This window comes from Leptosomus discolor, chromosome 1, assembly GCF_034619465.1.
Source record: "Leptosomus discolor isolate bLepDis1 chromosome 1, bLepDis1.hap2, whole genome shotgun sequence".
Taxonomy (NCBI): Eukaryota; Metazoa; Chordata; class Aves; order Leptosomiformes; family Leptosomidae; genus Leptosomus; species Leptosomus discolor.
The window spans coordinates 60772787-60792894 of NC_141391.1; the positions used below are offsets into that span (position 1 = coordinate 60772787).

General features: G+C 39.4%; 1 protein-coding gene across 1 annotated transcript in view; it reads right to left on the minus strand.

Annotated features, from left to right (window-relative positions):
- Window positions 1-20108, minus strand: part of NALCN (sodium leak channel, non-selective) — a 252275-nt gene that overhangs the window by 40211 nt on the left and 191956 nt on the right. The window contains 1 exon segment of the mRNA XM_086482062.1: window positions 8781-8854. Within this exon segment, the coding sequence (XP_086338188.1) occupies window positions 8781-8854 (74 nt within the window).

Below are 20108 nucleotides of genomic sequence, written 5' to 3' on the forward strand. Positions count from 1 at the left end.
GGTCTCTTGCAGAGGGCATGAATATAGGTCATGCCTGGAATTTTTAGGGAGGCATCCTTTCCACAAGTGTTTACTCGTCTTCTTGCATTCCAGTGTAACACCAATTTGTTGTTTTTCTGTATTATTTTAATGAGTGAACACATGTAGTAACTGCAGCAACTGCATATATTACTAGGTACTTTTGTTCTTATTCTCCCTGAAATGTGTTCACGCTGAAGTCTTAGCAGTGTGGTAAGCTTCAGTAAAACACTCAGTTATCAGCCTCATTCAGCATTTTTTTCACTATGACTCTCTATCCTTACTAAATCTTTCTATGCTCTCATTATACTTCCACCTAACTTGGAATATATGGTTAAATGTGACAACCTAAGATTCATGGTGAATCCACCTGATAGGTGTTCTAGTGTTTCTCTCTTTCATTTTATAAATTTAATTCAATACGGCATTGATCGAATAGCAAGCAAAATGCACGTTTTCAGCACAGCTACACGACCGTTCTTTGGCCAAAAAAATACTACTTTTTAAAGAAATCTGGCTGATAAAATAAAATGAATTATTAATGCAACCTGGGTAATTCATGGTTTTTCTTTTCCATGGTTTTTCTTGTTTTCTTCCATACGTCTCTAAAGGAAAAAACAGTCACTTATTTTCTTTAGTGTCTGCTCAGCCTGTTGAACTATGTTAGCATGCTTTCTTTCCTTTAGCTATTTTGTATTCTCATTGTCATTCTTGCCTTGCTGTTTCAGCTTCTCCTCTACCAGATGTTTGTACAACAATTATTTTCCTCGGATTATAGATGAATTGATAGAATCAATGGAGAAGAAGGAACCTAAAGTGGTGATCTAGTCTATCACCTCTCTCAAAGCAGGATCAATAGCTACACTATTCTGGGATGATGTTTGTGTAACTTCCTTCTCCGTACCTGCAGTGTTGGAGACTCCACAGCCCACTAACTCTTCTTCACAGCAATGCTTTACAGTGATCTATAACATGGTGGTCACTTGGCAAAAAACCCGTAAAACACAGTAACTTCTTACCAAAGGATATGTGGATTCCAGTATTTCTTTCTCTTTGCAGCAGGCAGGTGAAATCCAATGATGCCATACGCTTGTGGAGATTTAAGGAGGTGGTGACTAAGTCTGGATTTTGCTCTTGATTACAACAATCATCAACTGAGCTTAACTATAATATTTGTTTTGAGAAATGAATGGTATCAAAGCTCGGCACCTCATAAACTGAGCTTATCTGGAACATTTGTTCTGAGAAACGCATAGTATCAAAGCCTCACAGCTATGAAGAAAGAAAACATACTCTTAAGATAGAAAATGTAAAATATATACAGAGAAACATGTAAGTGATTTAGAACTGACTAATACCAGTCAGTTATTTAATGCAGGCAGATTTCTAATAAAGGATACCAAAGGTATGCCTTCTATGACCATAGAATTGTAGAATTATTTAGGTTGGAAAAGACCTCTAAGATGTACTCTAGGTGGTCCTGCTCTGGCAGTGGGATTGGAGGTCCCTTCCAACCCCTACCATTCTGTGATTCTGTGATCATCAAGTCTGTAACGGGTCTGCGTGGCAAGGTTTTGGTAGCGCTGGGGGTTACAGGGGTGGCTTCTGTACGAAACTCTGCTAGAAGTTTTGCCTATGTCAGATATAGCCAATGCCAGCCGGCTTTAAGACAGACCTGCTGCTGGCCAAGGCTGAGCCAATCAGCGACAGCGTTTTTCTCCTCTGTGATAATGTATTTAAGAGAGTGAAAAAAGTCGTTGCGCTGCAGTAATTACAGGGAGTGAGAGGAGTGAGAATATGTGAGAGAAACATTCTGCAGGCACCAAGGTCAGTAAAGAAGGAGTGGGAGGAGATGCTCCAGGCACCAGAGCAGTGATTCCCCTGCAGCCTGTGGTGAAGACCATGGTGAGGCAGGCTGTCCCCCTGCAGCCCATGGGCGGTGGAGCAGATGACTGCCTTCACCCCGTGGAGGGCCCTCACGTCGGAGTATGTGGATACCTGGAGGAAGCTGTGAACCTGTGGGAAGCCTGCACCGGAGCAGGCTCCTGGCAGGACCTGTGGCCTGTGGAGACAGAGAAGCCCACACTGGAGCAGGTTTGCTGCTAGAGACCCCATGAGGGGGGCTCACGCTGGAGCAGTCGGTTCCTGAAGGACTGCACACCATGAAGGAGACCCACACTGGAGCATTTCATGAAGAACTGAAGCCGTGGGAAGACTCACGCTGGAGAAGTCATGGAGGACTTTCTCCCGTGAGAGGGACCCCACATTGGAGCAGGGGAAATGTGTGAGGAGTCCTCTCCCTGAGAAGGAAGGAGCATCAGGAACAACAGAGTGATGAACTGACCACAACCCCCATTCCCTGTTTCCCGCCTGCGTCGCTGCAGGGGAGGAGTGAGAGAAATCGGGATCAAAGTTAAGCCCGGGAAAGGAGGGAGGGGTGGGGGGAAGGTCTTTTAAGGTTTGGTTTTATTTCTCATTACTCCTCTCTGAGTTAATTGGTAATAAATTACATTTTCCTTAAGTCGAGTCTGGTTTGCCCGTGATGGTAAATGTTGAGTGATCTCCCTGTCCTTATCTCAACCCCACAAGCCTGTTGTTATATTTTTTTTTCCTCTCCCCTGTCCAATTGAGGAGGGGGAGTGATAGCGTGGTCTTTGGTGAGCGCCTGACATCTGGCCAGGGTAAACCCACCACAGTCCAACCATAAACCTAACACTGCCAAGTCCACCACTAAACCATGTCCCTAAGCAGCACATCTACATGTCACAAGTGGTGACTCAACCACTTCCCTGGGCAGTCTTTTCCAATGTTTGGCCACTCTTTCAGTAAAGAAATTTTTCCTAACAACCGAATCCAAACCTCCCTTGGTGCAATTTGAGGCCATTTCCTTTTGTCCTGTCCCTAGTTACTTGGGAGAAGAGACCGACACCCACCTCACTACAACCTCCTCTCAGGCACTTGTAAGAGAGCAATAAGGTCTCCCCTCAGCCTCCTCTTCTCCAGGCTAAACAACCCCAGTTCCTTCAGCTGCCCAGCTGCTCCTCATAAGACCTGTTCTCCAGACCCTTCCTCAGCTTTGTTGACCTTCTCTGCACTCTCTCCAGCACCTCAATGTCTTTCTTGTAGTGAGGGGCCCAAAACTGCACACAGGCCTCACCAGTGCCTCACGATCACTTCCCTGCTCCTGCTGGCCACACTATTTCTGATACAGGCCAGGATGCTGTTGGCCTCATGGCCACCTGGGCACACTGCTGGCTCATGTTCAGCCGGCCACTGACCAACACCCCCAGGTCCTTTTCTGCTGGGCAGCTTCCCAGATACTCATTCCCAAGCCTGTAGCACTGCATGGGGTTGTGGTGACCCAAGTACAGCACCCGGCACTTGGCCTTGCTGAACCTTATAGCATTGGCCTCGGCCCAATGATCCAGCCTGTCCACATCCCTCTGCAGAGCCTTCCTGCCCTCAAGCAGATCAACACTCTCGCTCAACTTGGTCTTGTCTGCAAACTTACTGAGGGAGCACTCAATCCCCTGATCCAGATCATTGATAAAGATACTAAACAGAAATGGTCCCAGTACTGAGCCCTGGGGAACACCAGTTGTGACCAGCCACCAACTAGATTGAACCCTATTCACCACAACTCTTTGGGCTCAGCCATCCAGCCAGTTTTTTACCCAGCAAAGACTATACCCATCCAAGCCATGAGCTGCCAGCTTCTCCAGCAGAATGCTGTGTGAAACGGCATCAAAGACTTTACTGAATTCTAGGAAGACAACACGCACAGCCTTTCCCTCATCCACTAATCGGGTCACCTTGTCATAGAAGGAGATCAGGTTAGTCAAGCAGGACCTGTCTTTCATAAACCCATGCTGACTGGGCCTTATTACCTGGTTGTCCTGTACGTTCTGTGTGATGGCACTCAAGACCATCTGCTCCATAACCTCCCCTGGCACTGAGGTCAGGCTGACAGGCCTGTAGTTCCCTGGATCCTCCTTCTGGCCCTTCTTGTAGATGGACATCACATTCGCTAACCTCCAGTCAACTGGGACCTCCTTGGTTAGCCAAGACTGCTGATACATGATGGAAAGTGGATGGAAGTGATGGAAAGCTGATCTGATCCAGGGTTAGCAATAGTCCTACTTGAAGCAGGCAGTTAACAACATGGTTCCCTTCCAACCAATATGTCTATGTTCCTGCGATAAACATACTAATGAAAATGTTTGCTCATTCTCTTCTGAGAGGTGGTATATTATACTACTGTATCAGTGTCCAGAGAGAATTTATTCAGAGATTAACTTTATAACTTTCCTAGAAGCATAGAGAATCTTGTTTCTTGCTCATTCTAATCTTCAGAAAAAAAACATTGTGTTTTTCAGAAATACTTGTATGAACAGTCCAAATCATCTTCTAGCATATTAGCAAATTAGTACAACTGGATACTTAATTCAAGCAATTATTTTCTTTTTTCCCCAAGATGCACTCATGGCAGTCTCAGTTTCAAGCATAAGATAAATGCACTTCACTCAATTAGCTGTTTATGAAACTGAAAGTTCCATTTAAGCATGAGCTATGTTATTCCCCCAGGCCCAGTAAATGCATCAGACAAATCTTGACTAGAACAGTGAAAATCTTATCTCATACCCCTAGCATCAGTTTGCAGTTTGAGTATAGTATCAGCAGTAATGAAAAGCAAATAAAAAGCTGCCCCTTTAAAAAATGTTAGTTTCCTAAACTGTCACAATATATATTTTATAATAAAATGAATTTTTGTGATTTTGCTGAGTTTGATTTTCTTATCAACAAACTAGAGAACTTTTAAGTTATTCCTTGTATTTTATAAAACAAGTGCATAAACACTCCTATGAGGATGACCGAGTACTGGTGCAGGTTGCCCAGAGATGGAGTCTCCATCCTTGGAGATATTCAAAAGTCATCTGGACATGGTCCTGAGAAACTGGCTCTGGGTGGCCCTACTTGAGCAGAGGGGTTAGACCAGATAACCCCCCAGAGGTCCTTCCAACCTCTACCATTCTGTGATTCTGTGAAGCATGGTTAAATAGATGCCAGAATCAGGTTCTGCATTACTGATACTTTGATTATATTTTGGACTACTATGTGAGGCTACTTTTAATTCGCTCAGTTTCCCTACCATTCTGTGCTGTTAACAACTTATCCTCAGCACTGGAGACAATGGACTGGTTTATACACAACATTTTGACTGGACCTTCTCCACCCTCTCTACTTCAGAAAGCGAGCGGGACTAATAAAGGACTAGACACCCACCCTTAGATAATGATCCCACAAGGAATGTGGGTCAGAAGAACCATAGGCACAAAACTTCCTTTTAAGATGAAAAGCAGTACTCACAGCAAGATAGAGTTGGAAACACTGAAGATATGCAGGAGGAATTAAATTTGCTAGAAGCAGTTATTGCTGCTCAGGGAAATGCTTCGGAATCTTCAGAGAGAAAGGGGAGCTGTTTGTAATTCAGAGGCACTACTAAATGTGATTGTGTTTTGAGAAAGTTGTTCTGTGTGTAACTCGCTTTTACCTTGTTTCATTTTCCTCAGAAGGGTGAAGTTGCCACCTCAGAATGGATTTGTGTGAAGAGTTAAGCCTCTCTGTGCTCTGACGCTGGCAGGGGTGATGCAAATCACTGATCAGAGTCAAAGTGCCCAGGACAGCAGTTGCTATATCCTTGACTCTGTTCCCTGGACTAACTGCATCAAGACCTCAAGGGGGCAAAGCGAAGGTTGGTTTCCAAGCAAGGATCTTCAGAAAACAGAGAGTTCCCCTGGAGTGCAGTGAGAAAGTTGCATGAAAATGAAGACCTGAGACCTCCGTTTTGCTGCATAATGGAACATTAGATGAGCAGGTGAGACACCTCAGATTGAAAGTATGAACTGTCTCTCTGTGTGGTCAAGGGCTATTTATGCCCTTCCTCCTCTTGGGGGGAAAAAAAAAGTCAAGCTGCAGTTCACTATATAAAGGGAAAAACAAAGTTTGGATAGAGGAAGGTGCACAAGAGAGACATAAAGATACATGTGTGTAATCTATATTCCTTCTATGAGGTTGGTTATGTTGAAACATTCCGAATTTGTTTAAAATGTAATTTCACAAAGTTTAAAAAGTAGGGGGGAAAAGATAAGAAGTGGACTTAAGCTAGAACAAACTTAAAATTATCTTTTCAGTACAGCAATTTAATCAAGATGAAGTTGCCCATGGGCAGCTTTACTGTGTACAGGCACTGCTTTAGATAAATGCTCCTTAATTCAGGGGAAAATTAAAAATATGCTAGAAGCAATCTATTCAGAAGGGACATCCTGAGTTATCTCTTATTGTTCTTGGCATAAACTCCATCTCTCCTGTTATCAGATACTCCGAATAGTTGAGGCTCAGGTACTTTTATTAAGGAGTATACAGCATTTGCAAGTAAAATAAAAATAAGAAAAAGAATCTCTCGTGTCTTGTGAGTTCGAGTTTTCCTGTATTCCTTGAACTGAATCCAAAGTTTTCAGCTGTAAATTTTATCCTTTTTTATCACTTCTTTCCATGTTTGTAAAACTCCCCTGCATCAACACTGGCAGCACTGACATCACCTGGAAAAACTGGCCCAGCAGGCCTATCACTGGCAATGCTCTCTATCAGCATGCCCACCAGATATACCATGAACACAATCATCTCATGCTGGAACGGACGCATTGGAGATGTTACAGTTCAGAGCTTATTTAACAATTTTGAGGCAATGAAAAGGAACAATAAACAGTATCTGTTCATTTTTCTCAGGAGGCGGATAAGACTGCCTCTTTGTAAATGACTTACAAGCATCCAGAGGACATATGATCCAACATTTTTCTTACTTGACAGAAGTTCCCTCCTTTTCTCTGTGTGCCTCAAAAGTTCATTGCTGACGACCCAGAAAGTAGATGGGAACACACAGTAAATGTTGAATAAATTAATAGATTAAATAAATTAATTGAAATAAATTAGTAGATTAGTAAATGAAAACTTTCTTCTTCTGCCTCAGAAACTTTTCTTCAGAGGAATTCAGGTGAATTGATGAGAAGTCCTCCTAGATACAAAGCTTTGGCAGAAGCCGTGCTCTGAAGGATCAAGTGGAAGTCAGCAGGATTGAAACTGGAAGGACTACTTTCTGATTCTGTTCTGGTACCTCCGAGAACACAGTGAAGTCCAAACAATGGTTTGCTTGGGTTGTCCTCCCACTCTGGTTCAAAATTCTCCTGAAAAGGAGAAAGTTCTGTGCTGATGGAAGAATTAATCAGAATTCCGAATTTCAATTTGCAGACTTCATTTTTCTTCTATGTAAGAAAGAATGGAGGCCCTACAGGTGTCCCAGTTTAATTTTTTTTTTTGAAATATAAAAAGTAGGATATTCTTTTTGTCTACATGTTTCTTCTGTGGTACAGTATAAGAAGCATGCCAAACAAATGGACATTTGTGTAACCCTAGAGGTGTCAATAACATTTCACAGTTGTAATATAACACAGAATTTCATTACAAATGTTTTACTGAAACACTGCCATGAAGGCACATCTTAAAAAAGGTTTTTGATTAGGACAAAGAGCCTTGTATTTATCTATCTGCAACAGTAATGCCTGTAAAATTAAGGTATATTCACGTAACGGAAAGAAATGCTTACAAATAGAGCCCTAAGTTTTGTAAAAATTGAATACTTATGGTCTTGTAATTACGTTTCTCAATAATATTTTGACAAAGAGCATTTGAATTAGTAATTCTTCATGTTTTCATTACCATGGGTTTAAAGACAGATAAAGTTTCACATTAATTTCTACAGTTCTCCCTGTGCTGTATTCTCATAGAGTATTAAAAAGAACAAGAGCTGTCATATTTCTAAATGGCATGTAATTACTAGGCACTTCTCAAGAAACTTCATAATTCAGACATCACACTGAATTCCTAGTGCACTGCAGTATAACATTGTACTTCTCAGATCAGTTATTCCTGTTTATACTGATTATTTACCTGGGACCACTCATTCACAATGTTCTGGAGATGTACCTGCTTTGATGAGAATGCAAATATAAAAAAAAGAAAGATCTATAAATTGTTGCGTTGCTAATGCACCTAACATCAATGACAGTCATTCTAATGTAAAACCAATAGTGGTATGAAAAACTGCAGCATGGTATTACCCATATGACAACTTTAGACATGGGTTTTGGTGACTCAGGCTTGCGTTATTTACTTATGGTGCTAAGTACTTACTTGATATGGAATATTGAAATGAGTGATCATTTTTAAAACATTCAGGAAATCCTTCTACAGAAGTCACAGTTATGAAATCTTCTCCACTGTACATTTCCTACTCGGAATATGATTATCTGTAGTCTATGCTTTCTAGTGTACAACCCCTGAGAATGTTTATGTGCATATATATGCAAGAACTAGGCTGGAATTCTTTAGGCAAAATACCACCACTTATGAAGAGACATATTTTGGTTACTTTAGAAGTAAGAAGTGAAAAGGGCTGAAACATGATCTTTCCGCATGACAGAGAATTCAAATACATACTGAAGAAGAACAATCTCTCTTTTGTTGCTGATCAAACATATAATATAGCCAGAGAAAAGAGCAATTTATCTTTGATAATGAAAGCAATAGATGTACCACAAAGGGATACAATATCATAAATATTATACACACAGTAACAGTCATGAAAAACAAGGTTAAGAGAAATCAGATGACAGTCAAAACAATATCAAATCACTGCTGCCTCTTACCTTAGAATTTTATTGATTGCTGTCTCTTTTTCCAGAAGATTTCTTGCTCTGATGCTGAAAACAGATTTACGGAGCTAAAATTAAGAAAAAGACAGTGTACTTTTTAATTGCTGTAAAATATAGCATGTCTATGTGACAGACCAATGAAACATTATGATGCCAAGTGTACATAAAATTAAACACATCATGTTTTCTATCATAAAGCTGTTTTTCACAGTCTGTGGCATGAGTGTCCTTTTCCAGGAAAAGGATGTAGAAAAAGATCAAAATGGTCACATAGAGCAAATTCCTTGAGGAATGTCTATGATCCTAGCATTATCTTGCAGCTTTTGGCCTCCCTATCCCAATCCCTAGCTAGTTCTGGGTAGAAAGAAGCAGATAACTTTGTTGACTAGAATTAATATTGTTCCCTTTATTACACATTTCTTTTCTTCTCCAGTTGGCCAAGTCGCACTTGTCTTAATCCTTGCTACTCCACCTCCACTTGATTTTGACTAGGATGGATCATACTCTGGAGGTGTCTTGATTATACAGACGAGCCAGCTAACAAAGCTTAGATGTATCATTTCAGTGCCTAGAGGTAGGTGAGATGAAAGTAGGTCCCTTTTTCCCCTTAATGTAGAGCAAAAAATGCGCAGAGCAAGATGTGCTTGTGCTTGCCTCTGGCCATGAACAGTGTTTCAGGCATATTCTCATGAACAGGACTTCATGAACATTAAATGAAAGGACTGAGAAACATGAAAAAACAAGCACTTAATTCCTAAGCAAGTGGTTAACAAACATGGCAAATCAAGGAACAAATCACAGCTGAAGAATTTAGCTGAGGAATTGCACCTGTGATGAAGAGAAAGCCTCTGGCACCTTGTAAGATTTAACTCTGTCAACTGTTTGGAGATTGTTATCTTGAAGCAAACGGTTGAGTGAGATTTGGGAGCTCCTAGCAATATGTGCCCTGTTTTTGATCAATTTGAAATTTAATCTTTAAGCACATTTCTTTAAGCTATTTATTATAAATATCGCATTTGTTTAACTGATCTGTGTCTGACCTAAGGATATAATAGATTTCTAAAATGATACCTCAAATCCAGAGTCATTCAGCATATAATTTTGCTAGAACTTCTCTCAAGACTCAGATTGACTCTAATTCACAGTAAGTTGTCTTACTTTGGAGAAAAACAGAAGCCTAGAAAATACCTTAAAACTTGTTAATTATACTGGCTGTCCTTAATAAAATGGTACTGCTTTTTACGCCACACCTGTAACAGCAAGCTATAGTCTCTTTCCGCATGCTTGGCTTTTCAAGTGTGGCCCCTTTAACCTTTCTCAAGTCCTAACCCATCTGTACAGCCTGTGGAAGTAAGAACACAGATTATTTGAAAACACCACTACTTTGAGATTCTGTGGGTTCCTTAAAAAAAATGCAACTTGAAAACTGAAATAAAGTATGCAACGCTTCAGAATGTAGTTTGGAAAACACGGAATTTCAGTTAAGACTAATAAATAGTAAACAGAATTTTTGAATGTTTCAATATAAACCAAAAAAAATTCTTCCATCGCCTGGATATGGTTATGAAAATAAACGGAAAATCACAGTATGAGATATACCATTATATTAAATTTTGTGTAGGGGTAAATGTTTCATATATTGAAACACATTTGTGTGGGTTTTAACTCATTTGAGGTACCTCAGCACAGGTTTTGTGAATTTCTCAGCATGATACCTTATTACAGATTTAAATATAACTGACAATGGTGAAAGCAATGGCAACTCTTTCACATCTTTTTTCTTCTAATGTAAATGAAATTAATGTCAGTGGAATCCCAGACATCTGATTTTTCCCCTTATCAGGATTGCAGAAAGAAATCTCCAAACCACAGTAGTATCTATCCTTTTGCTATGTGTTAGCTAATAATTTTTTTAGGGCTCAACTAGGAACATCAAACTTATGGGAAAAATGAAGGTGGAAAACCAGCAGTTTTGTTTCAGTTATAATAACTGCTTTAGAACAATTGCAATTACATCAAACATCAGTGAAAAAAAACGTGCTGCCTACTAATTTCTTATGTCCATTTATTTCTATTAACAATTCTTTGCTTGTTAACATCTTAGAAATTGACAAGATTTCAAGCACAGGAAGCATTCATTTCCTTCCAAATTTCCAGGTTTTGCTCATCTGATTCCAGAAAAAAAGCTGAGGCAAATACATTTTCCTGAAATTGTCTACAGTTCCCTATCTGGCATGGACCACTTCTTTTTGGTATTCAAAATAGGCATCAAAACATATTGGCTTCAAGCGTGTGGCCCAAGCAGGGAAATTTGTCCAGGCCATCAGCATGGGATTGTGTCCTGGGAAAGCAGGAATGAGGAGTCTACATTTCAAAGAGTTTACAGAGAGGCTGGATGCTTGTACTGATACATTCAGCCCTTCCCCAAGCCAAGTGTTAAACCATCTAGTAGTACCAGCAAGGAAGAAGAACATCTCAAGGGAAGCTGCTAGCAGGTCAAGGCTGCGGGCTACTTACATCTGGCATGTTCGTCTATCAGGGCTGCTGAATCCTCCCTCTAGGTAGCAAGACTAACAAAGAAGGAGGCAGTGGCGTATGTTTTGCATAAAAGCATACTGGTAAATCCCTTGCATGCCTCAGCTGGAAATGGTTTGACCCCCTTTTTTTGATGCCTTCAATGAGCATCCTAGTCACCTGCTGGAGATTTGCAAGGACAGAGCTGCACTCTGGTATTTGGCCACTGCAGCCAGAGGTGCAACATCCATGGAGCCAGAGAGATGAAGAGAAGCAGTAGGAAGGAGCCCATGTCTGGAGCCACCGAGATGGGAGAGAGAAGACTGGGTTCTAGTTCCTTTTCCAAAGCTGTTCATGAATTTTATTCAGTGATGCTTAAACAAATAAATCACAGAATCACAGAAAGTTAGGGGTTGTAAATGCCCAAGAAGTCATGGGAATGGGGAAACGGATCAGAACACAGGGTGTTGCACCAGTTTATTTGTGCAAAGACTACATTTACTTTTCCAGCCTTTTTTTTTTTTTCAGATGGACTAGCTGTGAAACTTGCACCTCAGTGGGTCTAGAGTCATAGAATCATTCAGGTTGGAAAAGATCCTTAAGATTGTCAAGTCCAGCCATCAACCTAACACTGCCATGAGGCAGTATGTCCTTGGGCATTGACCATGGTCTAAGCATACCCAATGGACTGAGGCTTAAGTGAAGTTTTGGAGGTTTGTTACCACCCTGTCTGCCGCTGATTGTGAGAGAATTTAGATTGGAGACAGGTATCCAGTTCTTTAGTCCAGGAACACATAAGCATGAACAAGATCCTATACTGTTCTGCCTAGGGATCTCAGTGGTCCAAAACGGAATTGGTAATACAACCCAGGCACTTCTAAGGATTATGGCTTTTGAAGATGATGGTCCTCGCTGCTTTTTAGGACTTAGGAGTCCTCGCTTGAGCAGAACCCTGGTGAATTTATCTTAAATTTAAAATATCCAGAAGAAGCAATACAAGATATTTTTAGACATACACGATTGATCTATTTCTCATATTTAAAGAAGTCAGCAGCCAGTCAAACAGCAACACGCATATGTCAATATGCATGTTGAAGAAAATCAAACATTACTATAGATTTTTAAAATGTGTCCTTATTTTTATGCTAGATGAATAAACCAAACTACTTCCCATTTAATTTTCCAAATTTGCATTGCATATCAGGCAAATGCAATGGAACTGTACAATCAGAAAATGGGGGTGATGATCAGTATTTTGTTTAATAACGTCTAGATGCCACATGCTGGTGTAGAAGGAGGCTGGCAATTAAAAGTTGTGATACCTGCCGAGTTCCTGAATGTTGCAAAGGAAATTATTAGCAGTGTTAATGTACAAAAGACATTACTCGACCAGATGATGTGGAATTGAATAAGTACAGTATGCTCTACTGAGGTTATTTTAGGGTATATATGTCTAGCCTGCTGGGTTTTTTATTACAGATTGTCATGTACTGTGAGGACACCCTCAGTGTATCTTTATTAGCCATTATTTATTTATTTACTTCTTTATGCAGCCTGTAAGTATACTCAGTGCAGAAATAACAGTGCCATATAGCTTTCTGCTATAGAGCATTATTTTTTAACATAAAGACATTGTCCTGAAATCACCTAACAGCATCTGATTACCGTTAAATACGTTTTCAGCAACACATTTTAAAGAACACCTGCAGGTGACTTTAATCTGTAAGGAACAGCTATGACAGGTCAGCAAATTACTAATTATATTTCCTGGATGAAAAGGTTTTAGATGGAAAACATATGCTCCTACGAAACCATAAATAAAGCTCATGTCTTGGTTCCCACATTCCTTTGAGTTTATTTACACAGATGTGCTTGTAATCACAGAATTAGGAAATCTGCAGGTAGTGTTTCATCCACAAGTGCTGGCACCCTTCGCTGCTGCTGTTGACAGGACAGACTTCAGGCAGACAAAATGACTCAGTCCTGTCAGCGTGAACTTGATCTGAATGCTACATCCTATGAACTCCCATTTGTCCAAAACGACAAGGACAAAGCAAGAAACCACTGCAAGTGTTGTGAAAGAAGCTGAACCACAGAATATTGTTGCTCTGCAAGTGCCACCCGCTGCTTTGAAAAGGTATTGCAGACATTTTAAATGACAATATCTATTTAGTAGTATATTTAAAAAATCCTTTCTACCGTAGCAAGAGAAAATCCTTGGCATAAGATTAAAAACAAAGCAACACAGGATGATACCTTCACTAGGTGACAGCAAATGACTGTGGACCAGTCCTACAGCCTAGGTGTATTGGCACAGCACTGCTGACTTCAGGGGCAGCTATGACAATTTATAATAGCTAAGATACGACTTGGTAGTTTTAAGTTTTGAGAAATGCTATTCATTGTCAAGGTTTTGATATATTTTGCTAGCAACATGTATGCAGTACACAAACCCCAGCAAACCCTGCATAAAACAACTGTTTTCAACTTGAATTTGACAGAGAATTTTATGCTATCAACAGGTAAAACTGTGGTGATGTAGTGTATTATTTTTGTATCAGACCACTGCAGAGTTGGCAGAAGAGACAAGCATTGGTGGGTGTTCCGCAACACAAGGTGAGGCAAGGTCATAAGCAAATAGTGAGATATAAATGTCTGAAATGTTTGGTTGACAATGGAAAAAATAAGTGCATGCAATATGTTTTTCTAATGCAATTTTGTAAGTGTTATATGAAAACTAGGAATTTTAGTTTAGTGCTGTTGATAGCAATCTTTTATAGGCAACTGCAGGACCATATGGGAATAGTCTTCTGTACCATGCCAGAAATTCCAAGCAAGGAAAAAAAAAATCATCCAAAGCTTCTGTTTCAGTTTGGAATTTGTTGGATGCCAACTGATGGTTTATGTAGACTTGCAGAATGAACAGATTGTTAGGTATTGCATTGTTATTTAAACATGTATAGCTTGTAGGGAAAATATGAAGAGTCAGTACAATAAGCAATACATCAGAGTGAATTTTAAGGAACAGCAAGGAAATATTTGGGCAGAATCTGTTCAAAGCTTAAGCATTCATTTTGGTCCACGGGAGTTTGCTGCGTAGCCTGTCAAATGCAAACATTATTTGTTCAACAACATTCTGCCTATGCATCTATGGCTTGAAGAGATTGCTTTCCATCAAAATTAATGTGACAAAAAATATGAAGAGCGATGGAAGGCCAGACCGCATATTGTTGGCAGGTACGTAACAAAACCTTCAAAAGAATTTAAGCAGGTTAAGTGACTAAATCCTATAGAAATCTGTGTGGAATTTCTTAAGCTCTTTTGAAAACTTTGCTTAATGCCTACAGAATCATAAAGGATGCAATTACAAGGGACCTCTAGAGATCATCTAATCCATTTCCCTCTCTCAGTGTAGAACTATCTTAATTTGGACTTTGAAAATCTGGCCCTTGGTAAGGCTGTCCTATGTACAAAACAGGCTTGCTAAACAGTCAAGAAAGTGGTCTAGCATTAGATTAAGTACCACAAGGAGTCAAAGGCTGTCCCTTTTGATCAGATGTCTAGAATGAGAAATGGGCATAATTTTATTAATTCTCGGGAATCATTGGCCTGGAATAGCCTTAATTCCCTTTGTAACCCTTGATTGCTGCCTGTCTCTTAAGGAAAGCCATGTTCTTCTAATTAGCTGGCTATTAGTCTGGAAAATCTACATGTCTTTTCATAAGGAAAGTGCAAAGAAGGGCAACAAAGCTGCTGAAGGGTCTAGAGGAAAGTCTTATCAGGAGTGGCTGAGGGAACTGGGGTTGTTTAGTCTTCTGGTTGTACAAGCACATGCATATAAACCCCTTCATTAGAGCAAAGTGATCACAACTACATTTAATCAGTTCTTGTGAATGAGTCCTGTGAGTGGGTGAGGGAGACCGAAGGGCTTGGAGAAAGAGATATGGATTCCCTGGTAGGAGCTGGGAAAGGGAGAGTACCAGGCTCAAATAGAAAGGCTTTCCTGTAACCCAGCCCCTCATTGCCTCTCCCTTCACTCCAAACCAATGCATGCTCTTTTCTGTTAGATACAACAGCCCTAATAATTTTGCCATGTTTGTATTTTGTTTGATTGAAGAAATAAGAGTATGATCAGCCTATTGTGTTTTAATGCATCCTCACAGTCTTTGTAGCAAACCCTTGAAATTTTTTATCGTAAAACTGATGAAGTAGAAAGCTAATCCCAGAAAGAAGTGCTGAATTATGTCACTTTTTGAAAATGGCAAAGTATCCAGTCCCCAGCCTCTTTTCTCTCAGAATGTAATTGAAATATTTTCTTTTCCAGACAGAATTTTCAACATACTATGCGGAGGCAAGAGGGACAAAGCAATTTAAAATCAGCAGAAGCCAGAGACAGGCCATAACAAGAACAGGGTCTTGTTAGTACTGCAGTTCTGTCTTCTCTGCTCTGAAGGCAAACAAGGTCAGAAGAGTTAAACATTAACAGCTGAAATGTGTACATGGTAAAACACTTAATGAGAAAGTGTCTTTTGCTATAAATTGATTTGGACACAGGGACATAGGGACATTGTTACATATCCATTTTTACCTGAAAATAATCAAAATATTTTAAAAATGCAAAGCAGATAAAGATATCTCCTGATTAATTTTCAGAAAACCTGAAGTACCTCACTGCATTTACATATATTAACTTCATTAGAAAGTTCTGATGAGAACAGACATGAGACAAAAATCATCATCTTTGAAAATCAAGACTGTAATGAGCAAGCAAATGCTGGATTCATGAGCCATTCTCATTCCAGGAGGTGCATTGTTTTAATGACTTTTCTGAATGCTACAACTAGATAGATTTTGGCAATATCCTGTGAATGACATAAATAGGTAAGACTGAAGCACTTGTCTGTGTTTAATTAACAAGTAATATACGGAAACTGAAATTGTAGGAGCGAGTTCTACTCAGATACTCAGAAAGGGAGATTAAGATAAGGTTTGAATTATTTTTGTTGATACTTATGCACAGTGTTCTGCAAGAACTACTTCAGAAAAAATGTAGTATTTATTAGTGTTCAAAAATAAAGAATATTTTGTTCTTGGAATTCACATATTCATGAATTCATGTAATTCATGGAATTCACTTTATTAGTTTCTGCTGTATTCAAAATTAATGTGATAAAATTATTCTTTCAAATTACTTAGAGAAAAGAATAATCAGGAGCACTACTTTTGCTGTCATAGTTTTTGTGTCAAAATTCTGCTATGCACAATTGAATGCCTAAAATAAAGTTCAGAAGAGGCTGATTAACTTGGGACATAAGTTTATCACAGTAAGAAGCAGAAATTCTGGAAATGACAATTTAGGAATAAATATTCTATCCTTGGTTCTTTTCTAGGAAGGAAAATATACAAATAAAATTATGACTATATCTTCGTGCCTGATGACTTTCTGAAAGATATCTTGGGACATTCTGTCTTCAATACTAAAAGCTGTGCCTTAGAAAAGCTGAATGGCTATTTCAGCTTTTACAATCACAAAGACTTTCTTCAAGGAAAAGTCCTTTCAGAATACTCTCAGAATATATGTGGTTCTTTTCGCAAGAAACTGAATCGTTAATGAAAGAAGCTGAGCACAGATCAGAAAAAGACATGCTGGAACAAACTGCCAGATTAAACAACAACTTCTTATCAAGAATATGTGGTATGTCTCAGCAGCTCACAAATGAAGTATCTCTGATGCTAACGAAACGTATAAAAAGTTGCAGGCAATTCTGTGTGTTGAATTTGTGTGTGAAATTGTAAACAGATAAAATCATAAACATTCCCTGAGGTGTCAAGAGGCAATGATTTCTACATAAACCAAAGGGTGTTGAACTCCAAGGAAGTACTGAAACCTTTCCAGGATGAGGCTTATAGTTGGATTGATGCTTGTGTTCCATCTCATCTAACTTTAATGGATATCAGCAGGATTGTATCTGGGAATGAAGGCAAATAGCCTTAAAAAAAAGTGGGTGCAAAGCTCACCAGCCCACCTGCAAGGCAACATAGGTCATCACGAACATATCACCTTGGTGCTCCAACTCCTCAAAGCACACAGAATCCAGCATAAGGTTTGCTGCTTAATATTCATAGACCTCCATGGTAATGGCTCTGGCTGCCTCTGAGCTCAGCTCTCACTTTCTGACCATGACCTCCTGTCATACAGGTACATTCTGCTGTAAGTAGGAAATCAATAGGAGAGGCATATGGCATGGGAGGTCGAGCTTTCACAGGAGTTAGACCTTAATGATGGATCTTGCTCCCACAGGAAAAAGGAATGTTGACTAACTTCACTGCTTGCAGAGCTAAAAACAAACCTCATACATGTGAAATGAAACAGGAAGGAAACAGGATGATAAAGAGGATAGAAAAGAGAAAATACGTTTGCTACTATCCAATTAATCTTACAAATGCAGAAATACGGGAGCTGGCTTGTTTATATTCCTTCGATTAAATGGGAGATGCCTAAAGTCAGAACTATAAAATACATGGATATATTAAATACTCTTTTGCTTTTTTTTGTAATGCACTCCTGCTGTGTCACTGCTGTAAACATGCACATGGATATCTGTACCTACTGAGCCATATGCATTTTCAAAGTCCATCTCATGAGCCTGTCAGTTTTGAACTTTAATTTAACAGCAATGTGTTCTGTTGTGTGGCCAAAGATAAGTAACAGCTCAGGGGTGTCCTCCTCACAACAATTTTCCTCAGGGCTTGCAGAAAGTTGTATGTCTCTTAGGAAAGCACTCTGAGGTGTTTCTGTGCTCCTCTGATTCTAATCTTGAAGTTAAGAAGCCAAGACCAATGCTCTGCAGCCAACTCAGCTGTGTTTTACTGGACACCTGATTTGTTGTAAATCTTACAGCTCATTTAGTTCTTTGTCCCCTGAAACTTGCTGTGACTATCCGTCAGGCTCTTGTGAAAGCCAACACAGTGAGATGTCCTTATTCTCTGCCAACTTCCTTTCTCCTCATCCACCCACTCACACAAAAATTGTTTCCATACTTCATCCAGTTCTCCTGTCCAAGAATTTACTGAAACATTGGATAGCTAAGGAAATTCCCAGCTTACTGTGAATAATTTTCATACAAATGTGGAAGTATGAAAGAATGCTTCCCTCTCTGTCTTTAAAATTCCCTTTCTCCCACATCTACAATGTTCATTTAATACCATAGCTCCCTCTTTTCATTAACCCTTTCCTCCCATTAATTTTATAACAGCACTGTCTCCTTATACCTGTATTTTTCTGAGTGGTCTTCCTTCTTTCAGCAGGAAGTATCTTTATGGTACTTTCTACTAAAACAGGGGTACTGTCACCAACTTGGACAGGCCTGATTTCTCTAATTAGACCCAGAGCTCTTCAACTCATAGCCTGCAGACCACATTAGGATAGACTAGCTCAGCACGCAGTGGAGTAGGTCTGTGGCAAGATCAATGGGTTTAAGAAAATTTACTCAGCAGGACCTCAAGCAGACAGCAAAAAATGACCATCCTGCATTTCCAGCAGTGTTAAGTTTAGAGAACACCAGTTTTGCACACAAAGTTACAGACAATCATAAAGAACCCAACCAAAGCATCGTTCTAAGCTGCCTATCAAGCATCCGTAACTGAGATAGCCCAGGTGTTGCTGGCATTTGATCTAAGAGAATGAACATGTCACACTCTGTCTCCACACGTACACTCAGACCCCACATATTGAAAGTGAACTTTTAGGGGATGTATAAAAGGAAAAAGGCATTTAGGTATCTAAAAGTAATTTTTTATATTAGTGTTTGCTTAGTTTATTACTTTGATAATAGTTTAGAAATTTGGAAGAGTTAGAAAAACTTCTGGAACTCACAGACTTTCCTAGAAAAAGGGAGTATCGCAGAGAGATATATTTTCCAAAGCTGTTCTTTTGATTTGGCATAGGCAAAAATAATTTCACACTGATTGTCATCATGGTTATGGTAATATATATGAATAAATACTTTTTCCAACGATTTTGAGAAGGTAAAATATCATAAAAAACACAGAATGCAATGATAGTCTACTCCTCTTTTACAACTTAAACAATCTTTTCAAGTAAGTAGGTAATTATAATACTGAAAAAATTACTCAACCCATTATGTAAAAGAACAAAATCCAATTTGCTTTATTGATCATCACAAATTATGGGTCAGATTGATTTTGAACACAAAACCAATACCATATATATGTAGTGGTAGATTATTAGAGAGAAAAAAAGAGTGTTGCTGAAGCGGAAATAAGGGAATGTATGTATTAAGTACTTCCTATCATTTCAGCAGGTGTGGAATGCGGAAATACCGACATAAGTGCAGCAGAAACTGGAGGAACTAGGCACAGTTCAGTCCCCACAAAGGAAGGACAGAGTCAAATCTGTCAGCAGAATCTAGCCTTTTTTCATCAACTACACTGCAAAAAAGATATGAAAACTTTCTGAAGCCATTTCACTGCTATCAGGAGCAGTGGGAATGCAGCCTACTAGGCACTGGGATCAGTAAAATGTTTGGTCAGGTTTCTTTTTTTTTTACAAAGAAAAGTAAAGTGTGCAGGTAAGGTTTATATTTAAGGGCAACCAGTCATTACAAGCTTGTTTTAAGGATAAGATATTTTTACAAAGATTTATTCATGCAGAAGTGATGTTGCCTTGGCAACTGTAACTATAGGAAGCCAGAGTAATTACTTACACAAAATCCTTCCTAGTGCTTTCTCGCTCTTAATAGGAATGTGTAAATACCTTGTTTTAAGCTACATTTATCAGAAATATTA